This window comes from Lolium perenne, chromosome 6 (genome assembly GCF_019359855.2).
Source record: "Lolium perenne isolate Kyuss_39 chromosome 6, Kyuss_2.0, whole genome shotgun sequence".
Taxonomy (NCBI): domain Eukaryota; kingdom Viridiplantae; phylum Streptophyta; class Magnoliopsida; order Poales; family Poaceae; genus Lolium; species Lolium perenne.
The window spans coordinates 202,554,914-202,568,533 of record NC_067249.2 but is presented as its reverse complement, the minus strand read 5'-3'; the positions used below and the strand labels follow the sequence as shown (position 1 = coordinate 202,568,533).

The 13,620-nt window shown below is 42.1% G+C and overlaps 1 protein-coding gene across 2 annotated transcripts; it reads left to right on the top strand.

Annotated features, from left to right (window-relative positions):
* Positions 1-1,422: 1,422 nt before the first annotated feature.
* On the top strand, positions 1,423-9,375 carry LOC127306372 (uncharacterized WD repeat-containing protein C2A9.03). Of its 2 annotated transcripts, XM_051336988.2 has the most exons (10): positions 1,423-1,580; positions 2,044-2,223; positions 5,127-5,294; positions 5,377-5,463; positions 6,519-6,653; positions 6,767-6,877; positions 7,178-7,269; positions 7,346-7,451; positions 8,445-8,531; positions 8,661-9,375. In XM_051336988.2, the coding sequence occupies exons 2-10, from the start codon at positions 2,083-2,085 to the stop codon at positions 9,051-9,053; spliced, it is 1,320 nt and encodes a 439-aa protein (XP_051192948.1). In that variant the 5' UTR covers positions 1,423-1,580; positions 2,044-2,082; the 3' UTR covers positions 9,054-9,375. The 2 variants fall into 2 exon arrangements, with proteins under 2 accessions (XP_051192948.1, XP_051192949.1); XM_051336989.2 differs by lacking the exon at positions 2,044-2,223 and having other exon boundaries at positions 1,433-1,580.
* The last annotated feature ends 4,245 nt before the right edge of the window (positions 9,376-13,620 follow it).

Sequence of the window (13,620 nt, the reverse complement as noted above, 5' to 3'; positions counted from 1 at the left end):
CTCTAAAACAATTTGGTCAGTGCTGCTCGGTGCCGGCCAGTGCTCCAATCATGTATTGTCCATGTACCCCAACCAAGGCTGCTCTCAAATTTACTCCCGTAAATCAGTAAAAATATATAAGCTAGCACATCATTGAATCACCAGCTGACTAGTGTACTGTGAACGTGAACTTTCCAAAACGATCGAGCACATAACGAAGGTAACTTGCCTAGGCAATAAAAATACAAAAATTCCAATGACAGACAATGTGTGACAACCAACACAATATCTAAAGAACATTCCTTTTGATAATAACATTTAAACTAGATTATAACATAACGCCAACATAAAAAAACAAAACTGGTTAAAATGAAAAAAGCTGAAACATTTTTCCATAAACAGGGCAATAATATTTTGAACTGCCTAGGAAACGTGTGAACGAAACCAATATGTATTCAATAAAACGAGAAAAACACAATTGCGTGATTAATGCCCCTTTGTTTTTATTTTAGTTTCAAATTGTAGATTGAATTTTGATTAAAAGTTTCTGACGTGTAATAGTTTGATGTCATACCCATCTTGTAAAGAAATCTAGATTTTACATGTCCATCTACACTATTTTTTTTACTTTAATATAATGCTACAATTTTAAAATAGTGCCCATTCATCAGTCGGTGTCAACCAAGTTATCGTGAGGCGAAAGTATTCCCTGGAAGCGATGGTATTAAGAAAATTTCATGAAGACAACATTTATAAGTTTTCAAAATATCTATTAATATAGCATGTGAGAAAGATGATGTTACATAAACAAGTGAAATTTGAACCTTAAACTCATATTGTTTTTAGGTAAGAAATAAAATTATGCATGAATAGTGATGTTGTACAATCCATCACTATTTCTTGTTGAATTTGTTTTTTCTGTTGGTATGTCTGAGATAAAGTTTGAAAACATGCTTGGACACCACTTTTGGAATACATTGTATTTGGAACTATTAGAAACTAGGGAATACGATTTTAACTTCGTTTCTACCTTAAATTGTTTCCACTGGATATTTTTGGTACCGCGGGATACTCCCTCGGTTTTATAATAATTGAAGTTGTAGTTTTGTCCTAAGTCAAACTCCTTTAAATTTGACCGATCTTACATAAAAATATATATAAATATCTAGAACAATAATTTAGTTCGGTTAGATTCATCATACAATATATTTTCATACTGTATAGAATGGATGCTGAAAATAGTACATTTTTTCCTTACATTTGGTTAAGCGTAGACAATTTTTGTAAAAAAGATAGACAAGTTTACGCTAAGATAAAAGTAGAACTTCAAAGAATGGATACATGCGTGTTTAAGTTGTACTGTGTTCTAAAAAAATATGTAGAACCAAAGAGAAGTGGGTTGGGTAACTTGCGTTTCTGTGACGTGGTAGACTGAGCTCACAAGGAGGGGGTGGCGGCAAAAGGGGAAAGAAGGAAGGTAACACGCATTTCTGCTACTCCATTTTGGTTGAAGATGGATAGCGCCTAGCCCATCCTGCAACTCCGATCATTAATCGGTGCATCGGTCCCTCCGCTCCACCTCGGCGATTGACCAGGGCCAGGTGCGTCCTGCCCTATATTTCTACGTTGCTCTGGCGAATTTTTGTGTGATCTTTTGGTGCTGGGAAATGGCGATCGGTTGAATTAGGGGTAGGATCTGGATGATAGGCGGGCGGGTTGTAGGGTTTGGAGCGGGGCGGCGGCGTAGGAAAATCGATTGTATGCGCGTGCCCGCTTGAGGGGAAAAGCGGTTCTTCTAAGGATTTGGGGTTGGAAACTTTTGGTTCTCCGGGATGTTTAGTCTGCTGCTAATCATAATCCGTAAGTGGGAACAGGCTAACTGTATGTGAAGTCAGAAATTGCGAACAGCTTCCGAATTTAATTGCTGTTTTGTTCAACTGCTATTTCTCGTGGGGGCTGGTGTAGGGAGTTCTAGATGTGTTAGTCTATTTGCTCGATGTGCTGCTATTGGTTTCAGTAGGAGCGCTGTTGCTGATGGTGGTGGTCTGTAACGTCTGTTTACAGGTTACGGACACTTCTCTTCTCTTCTGTAAGAGGATCAATATGTGCAATTATCCCCGCGGTCACGTCGAAGACACGGAGGATGATTATGATATTGATGATCTCGCTGATGATATGGGCGACATGAACCATGAGCGAGAAATGATGCTCACTGATTCCGAAGATGGAGAGTACAGACAGTCGGTATGTCCATCAGTTATTTCGTGTTGTTGTGTGGTTGCATTTTGAATTTAGTCTACACAAGAGCGGTTTAAATTCAGTTCCTAATGGGTTAGCAGAAGTTACAGTATCAGTCCAATTATAACTACTACTGCAAGTGTATACACTTGAATGCTGCTGATATGATTTGGTTACAGGGTTGTGTACTAAATACTGACATAGAGCAGGCATGAATCGGTTATATGACCATATGAATGACTTGATTGGGGCGTGGTTGTTCATCCTGATCTTATTTAGAGAGGGATGCACAAAGTGCCAACAATCTCGCGCTTGGGAGCCTGATACATGTATATGGTTTGGAGGGTTGTCTAGATCTATGAAGCTTGCCCCCTTACACAGTTGCACAATGTCATTTCTCTTCTACCGTTCATTGCCCTACTCTTTGTTATCTTCGCAGCTATCTGTTGCAAGTTTCTCTTCTCATGAAATCTGCTTGCCATGCTTTTTTTCGAAATGCGAGCATAGCTCCAGCCTCTGCATCCAAAAGATGCACACAACTTTTCTTTATTAGATTATTCACAAAGCCTTACAAGGGAGATACAAAGATCAACTCGAAGCCACCTTTCTAGTGACAACTCGCTATACCTAAAAGAGCGATGAAGGGGGAGACCATGAACAACAATACACCAACGCACATCATCTAAAACTGAATGCCTTCCCAAGCCGCCCATTGGCGGGTGAGAAGCACAACCAGTCAAGCATACCCTCAGCGCACGCCATTGCACACGCCGCAGAAATCGCTACCGCCGTCTTCCTCGAACCCATCTCCAAGAGGGATCACCGCATTGACCTTGCCAGACCTGCCATGACGCCACCATGACGCCTGGCAGCACCACCGTCCTGCGCGCGTTCATCATCTCACATCCAACACCGATACTCCGCTGCGCCATGCTGTCGAGACACCATCGTCGACGCGGTAGATGAACACCACACCACCGCAGCCCACCTACGTCCAGCAGCTGCTCCAAAAACAATGCCCCAAGAGGTAGAACGACGCATTGAGTACCGCCATCGTCCGATCCGGGAGACCCAGATCTAGGGTTTCCCCAGAGCATCACGAGTGAGCAGACACAAACTGCAACGGTGATGCCTTCAAGAAGGTTACGACGTGTGACATCGAGGCTTTTTACGGTAAGGACGAACAAACGCTGCCCATCAAAACCAACTGATCAAATGGTCCAGATTTACCAATACTTGTTGACTAAACAGTAGTATTTTCTCACCAAAGGGCAAAATCGGGAGATGAAAAAACAAAATCTGGTAACGCAGCCAACATGACTTCCTCGCTTCCGTATGCTAGTTTCTTAATCTTTCACATAATAACTTTCCCGATTTAACTTTCCTTATACGTTACAGAAATTAAATGGGTGGATGCATAGCTAGCAAACCTGATCAACGCCGATACAAATTTGCATGGAAAAGAAATAGATCCATGATTATCTAGGTGAAAAGCGCGATGGACTTCTGATCAGTAAATTGTATTTTTCATGTCAGAACCTAGCGTATCAAGTATCAACACATCTCTAGTTGATCTATACATACAAATATTACTCCCCGTCGTCTAGCAAGACCATTGTATCCATGAGTTTGTCAATTCATGACTTTTTTGTCGCTTATCGTTCAATGACAATACATATGTACATCAGTACTCTCCCCGTCTTATAAATTTAGTCCAAAATCAACTTTCTCTTGACTGATGTTGTAGATAAAAATATAAAAATCTGTGGTACCAAATTAATATTACTCCCTCTAATTTATATTACTTGACAGTAGTATGGATGTATCTAGAACTAAAACATGTCTAAATACATCTATATTAGAGACAACTAATATGGATCGGGGGAGTAGTAGATTCACTTGTAAATATATTTTTATAATATTTTGTATCATGTTATAGGTATTTTTTATTTGGTAAAACTTTTTAATTTTGACTTTCAACTAAATTTTGTTTTCTCTGGTGCCAGTTCACAAGTTCAAGTGCACAGGTACATTCACCTCTTATCACGATTTTAACTTTCATTCAGTGGATTAAGATAGCAGGTCTGCACCTTGGTGGAGCCAGCTCGTGATTACCAGAGTTGTAATAGAATCTCTTCCAGATTTTTTGGAAGAAAATAGAATACCAAAATATCATGGCTCAATACTACAAGTTCGCTTGACAAGTAAATTACACTGTAAAACAACCCATCGCGCGCCGCGACCAGGGTCGGAGCACGGTTTTCACCGGCAGCCGCGCATCCCCAACTAGCTGCTAGGACTAGATGTGAGATCAGGAGATCGGCCACAACCAGCCCCAATCTGGCCGACCACCTTCGATGGAGAAGATGGGCACCACCGCATGCCTAGAGCTGTTGCCCTAGGATTCCTGATTCCTTATGACGCAAGAGAGGCCCAGTAGCGCCTCACCACTGACGTAGCAACAGCCGCCGCCAGCAGATCGACGCCATGGCCGCCGCCTCCCCGCACCGCCGCATCAGGGGAGGCCAGGACGATCACCGCCGCCGTGCCCACCGGTCCGCGGCCGAGGAGAGTCCGCCACCGCCGCCACGCCACCAAGGCTTTTCCTGGCAGCGCCTCGGGCGGCGGCGGCGGGGGAGGAGGGTGCACAGGGGAGACGAGGAGGAGCACCGGTGGCCGCCCTGGCGTGGCGCCGCCGCACAGGGGCGAGAGGGTTAGGGTTCGGTCTTTTATTTCTAAATCACTTTGTTTTTATTTATTATGGGCATGAGATAAACAAGCAGCATATCTCTTGCTCAGCTGCTAAGTTTATAGACCAATCTTGAACTTGAACAATAAGAGTTTCCATCAATATAATTGTTAAACCAAGCTGAAATGTTCTAAATAGTTGTTCTTTCTTCTCTGTTTAGAATGATAAGATCCCGGATACTTCAGCAGTGGAGGCAACAAAAGGAAAAGACATTCAAGAAATACCATGGGAGAGGTTCGCTATCACACGCGAAAAATACAGGCAGGTCAGAATAGATCTGTACAAAAACTATGAGAACATTCCTACTTCTGGAGAAGCAGCAGCCAAGGTATGTCTTGTAGAAAGTCCAGCATCTTATGCAATTTTTTCTGTCTTTATGTTGTTAACCGTTGATACATGTCTTGAAACAGGAATGCAGACAGACTGAGAAAGGCGGAATGTATTATGAATTCAGACAAAATAATAAATCAGTAAAATCAACTATCCTACATTTTCAGGTGGGTTCATTCTACCTACCCCATCCCCAATGCACACACAGCAAACAATATAATACACTGAGGGAGAATCACCAGCTGCAGCTGTTTATGCATCTTTTCGCTTAGTGGAAGTTTCTTGCTCGATGATAAGATTATGTTGTACCAATCACCATGTTAGATATTCCTATCAACCAACTATCCATAAAGATCTTCACATCTGACGTGGACATGGAATGATCAGTGCCTTCCCTGACACTCATTTTGGGTGTGGATAAATGATTCGGGGAAATGTGGGGACCGAGACTTGAACCCAAGACCTCATCTGTGATACCATTTTAGATATTCTTATCATCCAACTATCCCAAAAAGAGGACCGATCTGATAGGAAGTGGAGATATAATACACTTAACACACCGATGAAGTCAGATTCAGACATAATAAGTTACTCCGTACTTTATTAGCTATCTTCCATTTTATTAAGAGCCAACTTCCATTTTGATATATTGTCTTTATAGTATTTGATGTGCCCTTTCCTTGTATATATTTATATCAAAATAAAAATCAGTTTCAAATTTGTTGAGTGTAACCCATATTTGGTTGTTATTTTAGCTCACCACGACATGCTAGATGCAAATTCTAACTTCTGGTTTGAATAAAATTGCATTGACGCTTTTAGCTGTAGCTTCTGAAGTCTGTAACAACTTAAATTGAACCAAACTCTTTTTGAAGCATGAAATACTTGCTACTCGCTTAAAAAATTCATACAGGATGAAATGTCTCCTTCTGTTGAAAAATAACTGAGGATATTTCTTGTATCTTTGGGATTAATTGAAGTTTACATGTTTGTTTGGTGAATTTTATCATAGGAGTTTAACTTGTTTGTGGATCTCTTTACGTCCTCGTTATGCGCCTGTCTATAATCTCATGTCAATACGTAAACTAAGATGTTACTGTGTTTGAGCTAACTTTTTGCATTTGCTCTCAGAACCTTAATCGATGTTCGCCCCGATATTTAGACGATTTTTATCTGCGGTTTTCAATAGCATAAAACAATTGAAATGAACTGTGCCCTGCAGCTCAGAAATTTAGTATGGGCTACATCCAAGCATGATGTGTACCTCCTTTCACATTACTCAGTCCGTCACTGGTCAGCATTACGTGGTGTGGATACTGAAGTTATTAACGTCCAAGGTCATGTGGTACCAAGCGAGGTATGATACTTGACTGCAATTCACTATCTGTTTCAGATTCCCACATCCTCTACATTTCTACAGCTTATCTTGTTATTCTTCTTCTATTATCTTTTATGGATCTCTTATTTCAGAATCACCCAGGAAGTCTGCTAGAGGGGGTTTCTCAGGTTCAAGTTAGTACCCTGGCGGTCAAGGACAATTTGCTGGTAGCTGGTGGATTTCAAGGGGAGGTAATATGCAAGGTAGGTTAACCAAAATTACTAGTCCTTTTGAATCAAATTCATATGCATGTTGCTTTCACATTATGTTTTTTTCTGGAAAAAACCAATTGATGACCAATATAATCACTGGTTTTCTCATTATGAAAATGTTGCTAAAACTAACTGATGACCAATGTATCACTGGCTTTTCTCGTTATAACTTTTTTTTTGCTGAAGATAATCAACTGATGGATGTTGTGGTACATGTGATCAACATGTTTCATCAGTCTAAGAACTTTAAATATCAATCCAATGTTTATTTTTTGTTGATGTGGAATGCAGCACCTTGATCGAGAAGGAATAAGCTTTTGCTGTCGAACAACATTGGACAATGATGCTATTACCAATGCAGTTGATATATTCGATACTTCTAGGTAGTGTCGTGTGTCCGTTTTTAAAGATGTGACCTTCTTGAGTTTATGTTCATGCCTGTTCTTGTTTTCCTCCCAGTGGTGCTGTTCATATGATGGTATCGAGTAATGACTCCAGTGTAAGAGACTATGACATGGAGACATTCCAGCTATGCAAGCACGTCCAGTTTGACTGGCCCGTGAATGTAAGTCCCATATGGTTATTATCTTGTGTTTGAAAGCTGGAATACACCGTTTGTATTAGTGATGCATTTTTTTTTACTTTCTGTTACATATGGTTATCATCTTGTGCACTGTTTCTCTTGATATGCTTCTTTACTACTCCCTCCAATCCTAAAAAAGTGTCGGAAACCATAGTCTAATTAGGTTTTATAATTAACTCCTTCTAAAGTAATGAATTTGATTGGCGCCGTTGTGGTAGAAACATGAGACAAGCTGGCCACACAGTGGTCCTGCACATGCATGCGTGGTCCCGTTCACACACTGGTTCTACCATGCATGCTAGCTATCCCACAAAAGCACATGCTTTTCATTGACTGGAGAGTGCGGGTTGATAACAAGAAAATATCTAGGGAGTGTTTGCAAAATCGCATATCCGACACTTTTTTGGGATCGGAGGGAGTATCATTTTTCTCTGTCATCTTAGGCTTATTTTTTATACCCTGTTGAGAAATATAATAAAACTAGAACTATGCAGTCTATGTTGTTCTGTACTTCTGTCTTCTGGATCTAGGGGGATAATGAGAACCTTCCATCTCTTGCAGAATACCCAAATTTCACCGTCTCTCGCATTTATTTTAATAGTATCCCGTAACTAACAATATATTTGTAACGACAATATATCTGCGTGTTATTGATAGTAAATAGTGCAAAACACCAGTATGAACTTTGTTATACATCATACTAGCCAAAACACCAGTATGAACTTTTTTTTTATCTCCAGCAGAATAGCCAAAACACCAGTAAAAGAGTGTGGAACTCCACTGGGTGTTTGGTTTGAGGAACCACCTATTTTTATTGTTTCCTTGTTGATTGACGATGTAAGTGTGCTTTGATTAATAAAGGTGCGCGGTAGAGTCCTTCTTCTTAATAAAAAAAACTACTTACACATCAGAGTCAATAGAATGCTAAGTTTACTTTCTTTACTCTGACCTTACACCGTTATTTTGTTGATGCAGCATACATCACTGAGTCCAGATGGGAAGCTTGCTGTTGTTGTGGGGGACAATCCTGATGGTTTACTTATTGATGCCAATTCAGGAAAGGTATAACTAGTACATGCAAACACAGGCATCCAAGATCCAATGTTAACCAAATTTGAATAATATTTTGCATTTAAGTGCTGATACGATATGTGTAATTAAGTGGGACACTGATTTTTATTCTGGATGCAGACACTTCATTCCATGAAAGGCCATCACGACTACTCATTTACGTCATCCTGGAGCCCTGATGGTAGAACATTTGCTACTGGCAACCAAGACAAGACATGCCGAATTTGGGATGTGAGAAACCTATCGGAAGCCGTCCACGTACTGAAGGGTAATATTGGAGCTATTAGATCAACCCGCTTTACATCAGACGGGCGGTTCCTGTCAATGGCAGAAGCAGCGGACTTCGTCCACATCTTCGACGTCCAGAGCAACTATAACAAAAGGCAAGAGCTGGACTTATTTGGTGAGATATCTGGGATGTCTTTCAGCCCAGACACGGACGCGCTTTATGTGGGCGTGTGGGATAGAACATATGCTAGCCTCCTCCAGTTTAGCCGTCTGTATAACAACTAGTTGTATGGGGAATACGTAGGGCAACATGATGGTACTTTGTGGGCATGGTTGTAGTTGCTTTTGCCCGGTTTTTGGTACCGGGCAATTCTCACTTTCCTCTAATTAATGAAAATGCAACTCACTTAAGTTGTTTAAAATAAACTGGGAATGCCCTCGGTATATCTGGCTTTCCGTGCACTATTGAGAGCTGTTGGCCCACATGTATTCCCCAGAACATGTCTTGTTGTATTCTTGTGTATTCTCTGATGTTAGCAAGAGTAAACATATTCAGGGAAAAGATCATTATATACATGATGTTATTAATAGACTTAAATTTTAAACACATTAGCAGTATGATCTTCTGGTCTAAATGTCTTGAATTTCAACTCAATCTTATCCTCATCTGATTCACGACCCCACATATCATCTCCTTCAGAATCACCATCACCTTCTACCTCTGTAGCTTTTCCTTTCATCTTCTTAACCTTATCCTCATCATCATCAATATTTTCTGCATACAAATCATCATCTTCATCAGAATCATCTAAATCAAACTCTGAGTCAGCTGCTTCTGCTTCTTCAGTAGGCTTTGCTTCTTCTTATTCTCTATACCCTTCTTCTTCTCTCCCTTCTCCATCTTCTCTGTCTTAAGCTTGCTCTTGCTTCTTGTCCTCACACCTTCCTCTGCATGCACAACCTGAAGTGGAACAGGGGCATCTTCTACTTCCCCATGAGCATCATCATCAATTACTACATGCTTCACAGGTGGAGCAAGCTCTACTACAGAGAAGTCTACCACATCATCCCAGTCAATTTTCCTAATAGATTCAGCATGGTCCAGGTATACATTGATGTAATGATGACCAATGGCAACAATTCCATAACATTCGTGTCAATTTCGTCCTCCAAACCTCTCAGACCATTCCTTGCAATTTCTAGTATTTGGATGAGATAATACATTGTCATCCTTCCTTCATTTCAATTCATAGCACAGATCCTCAACCAAATCTTCTAGAATTGCAGGTGACCATGTCCTACTATCGACACGATCAAAAAACACAAAAATACCGTTAACATAGCATCTGTTGTTGCCTTGCCCAAGAAAGTAACCTCCATAGTTAATTTCAACAGAGAAATAGTCGCTATTACGACCTGCTAGAACAATACACGCAAACGAACCATCAAAATCGACCCCTTTCTCTAAAATTGCAACTACAGTAAAACCCACTCAAACCCCTAACCCCTATCCATGCAGACACTAACGAGAAACCCGAACAGAAACGCAAATGAGAAAAAAATTGTATCCAATAGGCCGCATTCATCTACCAAACCCTAGCCATAACGAAAAAACCTCATTTTTCAGCTGAAAATTCCCCCAAAATTGGTTACTTGCAGTTATCCGGAGGACGCACGCCATTTGGCCATTGCTGCGGAGCCATCGCTGGCTTCTCCAAACGTCAGCGAAGTGCCACCCCACAACGCGCCCACGAGCACGAGAACCACCAACGTCGCCGCCACCAACCACTCTCCAGGAACGACGATGGCATCACCGCGTGCTCTTCCTCGGAATGATCGCATGGGGAGGGGAAACTAGCCTCTCCAGAAGCTCGTGGTGAGTGAAGTGGTTCAGACACAATTCAGTTGGTGTGTGAGGGTCCTTTTGCAAAAAGAACATGGTCGCGGCGCTTCGCTTCTTAGACAGGCGGGTCCAGTCAAGTCCACGTCACCAAACACTACTCACTACCCATGTTGTGCACCAAACAGTGACTTTGATGGGACACATTGTTTTCCTAAGGTCGGTGACCGTATCGATTTACCTCTCCAAGTTCCAGTACCACCAGTGCATTTTACTTTTTTAAAGATCCATGTTGACCACCAACCAAAGATGCATGCACCATAAAGATCCATGCTGACAAAGTTGCAGCCATGTCTGAAGTCCATATGCGGTTCTCCATGGCCTCTTCCACTGTTCTACTGTTGCAAATCGCATGTTTAGTGTCTGAACTACCAAAGTTGCGATCTCCATCGCTGACTAGCCATTTATCCAACGATCTCTTCAAAAAAAAAAAGGGTAGTGGTCCCCATACGGATGTTGATAAAGCTATCGAAAAGCATACGCGCCTAGGTGTCTTTGAGAATAGGGATTAGGGGGTCCTTTCTACGGTCTATTATGATATGTTCTTCTCAACCACCACTCCCATCTAACCCGAATAGGCAAACTTTGCATTTTTCGAGGTTCTTCACTCCTAGACATTGCGGCTCGCAATTGTTATTCCATGCGACAAGACATTGTCCCTCTGCACTTCTCCTTTCCAAGCTCAGAGAAAAGCTTGCTTGCACTCTATTTCTTCCAAAAGCCAACATGGAACATCGACAACGAGTAGTTGTGCACATGTCAGGCTATAATAACTAAATCCACCAAGATTAAACTTCTAACACGAGCAATTATTCGTTTCTTTCAACCAAGTTTAAGGAAAGCGGAAAAAAGCAGCGCTTATGCATGCTGAAGCACAATGCAGAGGCCTGCTTCTGCATCGATTGCATAAGCGCTTAAGCGGAAAAAAAGCGGAAAAGGAGGGAAAAAAGCGCCGCTTATGTGTGCCGAAGCGCTAGGCGGAAGGCTGCCGCACCAATTACGCTTAACGCTTTCTTGAACCTTGCTTTCAAGCAGTGATGTCGTGGATTTTTTCTAACATTAGGCGTCGTAGATAGCAAAGATGAACGAAAAGGGTAAGGCATCCTAGTGTGGAAACCTAGGAACAAGATTGGCAAGCACGGTGTACACATGTTCAGACTCTCACACGATGGAGGTAAAACCCTACTCATGAGCGTATGTTCTTTGTTTTTGTGTACTCGAGGTTATAAATGGGTCGCGGGTATGCACATGTACATGTCTATGTGATCCCGTGACGTGCCTTATATAGGGTGGCCTGGACGGTGATACGTCCAAAACGTATCCACTTTCCCGAACACTTTTGCTATTGTTTTACCTCTAATTTGTGTATTTTGGATACAACTAACACGGACTAACGCTGTTTTCAGCAGAATTGCCCTGGTGTCTCGTTTTTGTGCAGAAATTCAACTTTCAGGAAAATCCACGGAATTTATGTCGAAGGGCTTATTTTTCCAGAAGATTCACGGAGCCAGAAGGGCGGGCCTGGGGGAGGCCCAGGGCCCCCACACACTAGGCCGGCGCGGCCTGGAGGGGGGGGGCGCCGCCCTACTGTGTGGCCGCCTCGGCCAGCCTCTGACGCCCCCCCTCTGGACTATTTAAGGGTTTCGATCTAAAATCGCGAGGGGAGAAGTCGAAGTCGCCAGAAACCATCCAGTACGCCGCCACCGTCGCGAAACTCCGTCTCGGGACCAGAAACTCCGTTCTGGCACTCCGTCGGGACGGGGAATTGGAGGAGATCATCGCCATCATCACCACCGACGCCTCTCCATCGACCAGCCATGTTTCCCCCATCCATGTGTGAGTAATTCCCCCACTGTAGGATGAAGGGGATGGTAGGGATTGGATGAGATTGGTCATGTATTAGCATAAGATTGTTAGGGCATAGTGCCTAGTATCCGTAATTGGTACTTTTATGATATTGTTGCAACTTGTTATGCTTAATGCTTGTCACTAGGGCCCGAGTGCCATGATCTCAGATCTGAACATGTTATTGTTTCATGATGATATGCATTGTTTTATGATCTTACCTGCAAGTTGTATACACGTATTGTTGTCCGGAACCCGAGGCCCCAAAGTGACAGAAATTGGGACAACCGAAGGGGAAGGCGGTGATATGAGGATCACATGTGTTCACGGAGTGTTAATGCTTTGCTCCGGTGCTCTATTAAAAGGATTACCTTAATTTCCAGTAGATTCCCTAGAGGCCCGGCTGCCACCGGCTGGTAGGACAAAAGATGTTGTGCAAGTTTCTCATTGCGAGCACGTACGACTATATATGGAACACATGCCTATTGATTGATTAGTACTTGGATACCGCTTTATTACTATCTGCAAATGCCCTACCTTGATTGTTACATGAGTTTCTCTCATCCATGCAACGCCCGTTCATCCATCCCTGTGCCTATAGTATTTTAATCCTGTTGTTTGCTATAATCACTACTGCTGTCTTTGTTACTCTGCTGCTGTTATTTCACTATCATCTTGCTATAAATCACATTATCGATAAACTCTTGCGAGCAAGTCTGTTTCCAGGTGCAGCTGAATTGACAACTCCGCTGTTAAGGCTTACAAATATTTTTTGGCTCCCCTTGTGTCGAATCAATAAATTGGGTTTTACTTCCCTCGAAGACTGTTGCGATCCCCTATACTTGTGGGTCATCAAGACTATTTTCTGGCGCCGTTGCCGGGGAGCATAGCTTTATTTGCAAGTTCACTTGGATTGATATTGTTCGCTGCAAATTCTCCATCATGGGTAAACCTCGCGATACTAAAGTCGCCATATTACCATCCACTACAAGAAAAGGTACAACTCTGAGTACCTCTGCTGCTCTTGATTCACCATCTGTGATAGATAAACTTGTTTCACCACCAAAAGCTTCACATGCTGGTACTTCTGCTAGATCTGAAAATTCC

Excerpts from the sequence above, each read along its gene's own strand:
- LOC127306372 (XM_051336988.2), top strand. The coding sequence starts at position 2,083 with ATGTGCAATTATCCCCGCGGTCACGTCGAAGACACGGAGGATGATTAT. Across the intron at positions 5,295-5,376 it reads CTGGAGAAGCAGCAGCCAAG|GAATGCAGACAGACTGAGAA; the intron begins GTATGTCTTGTA and ends GTCTTGAAACAG. Across the intron at positions 5,464-6,518 it reads CAACTATCCTACATTTTCAG|CTCAGAAATTTAGTATGGGC; the intron begins GTGGGTTCATTC and ends TGTGCCCTGCAG.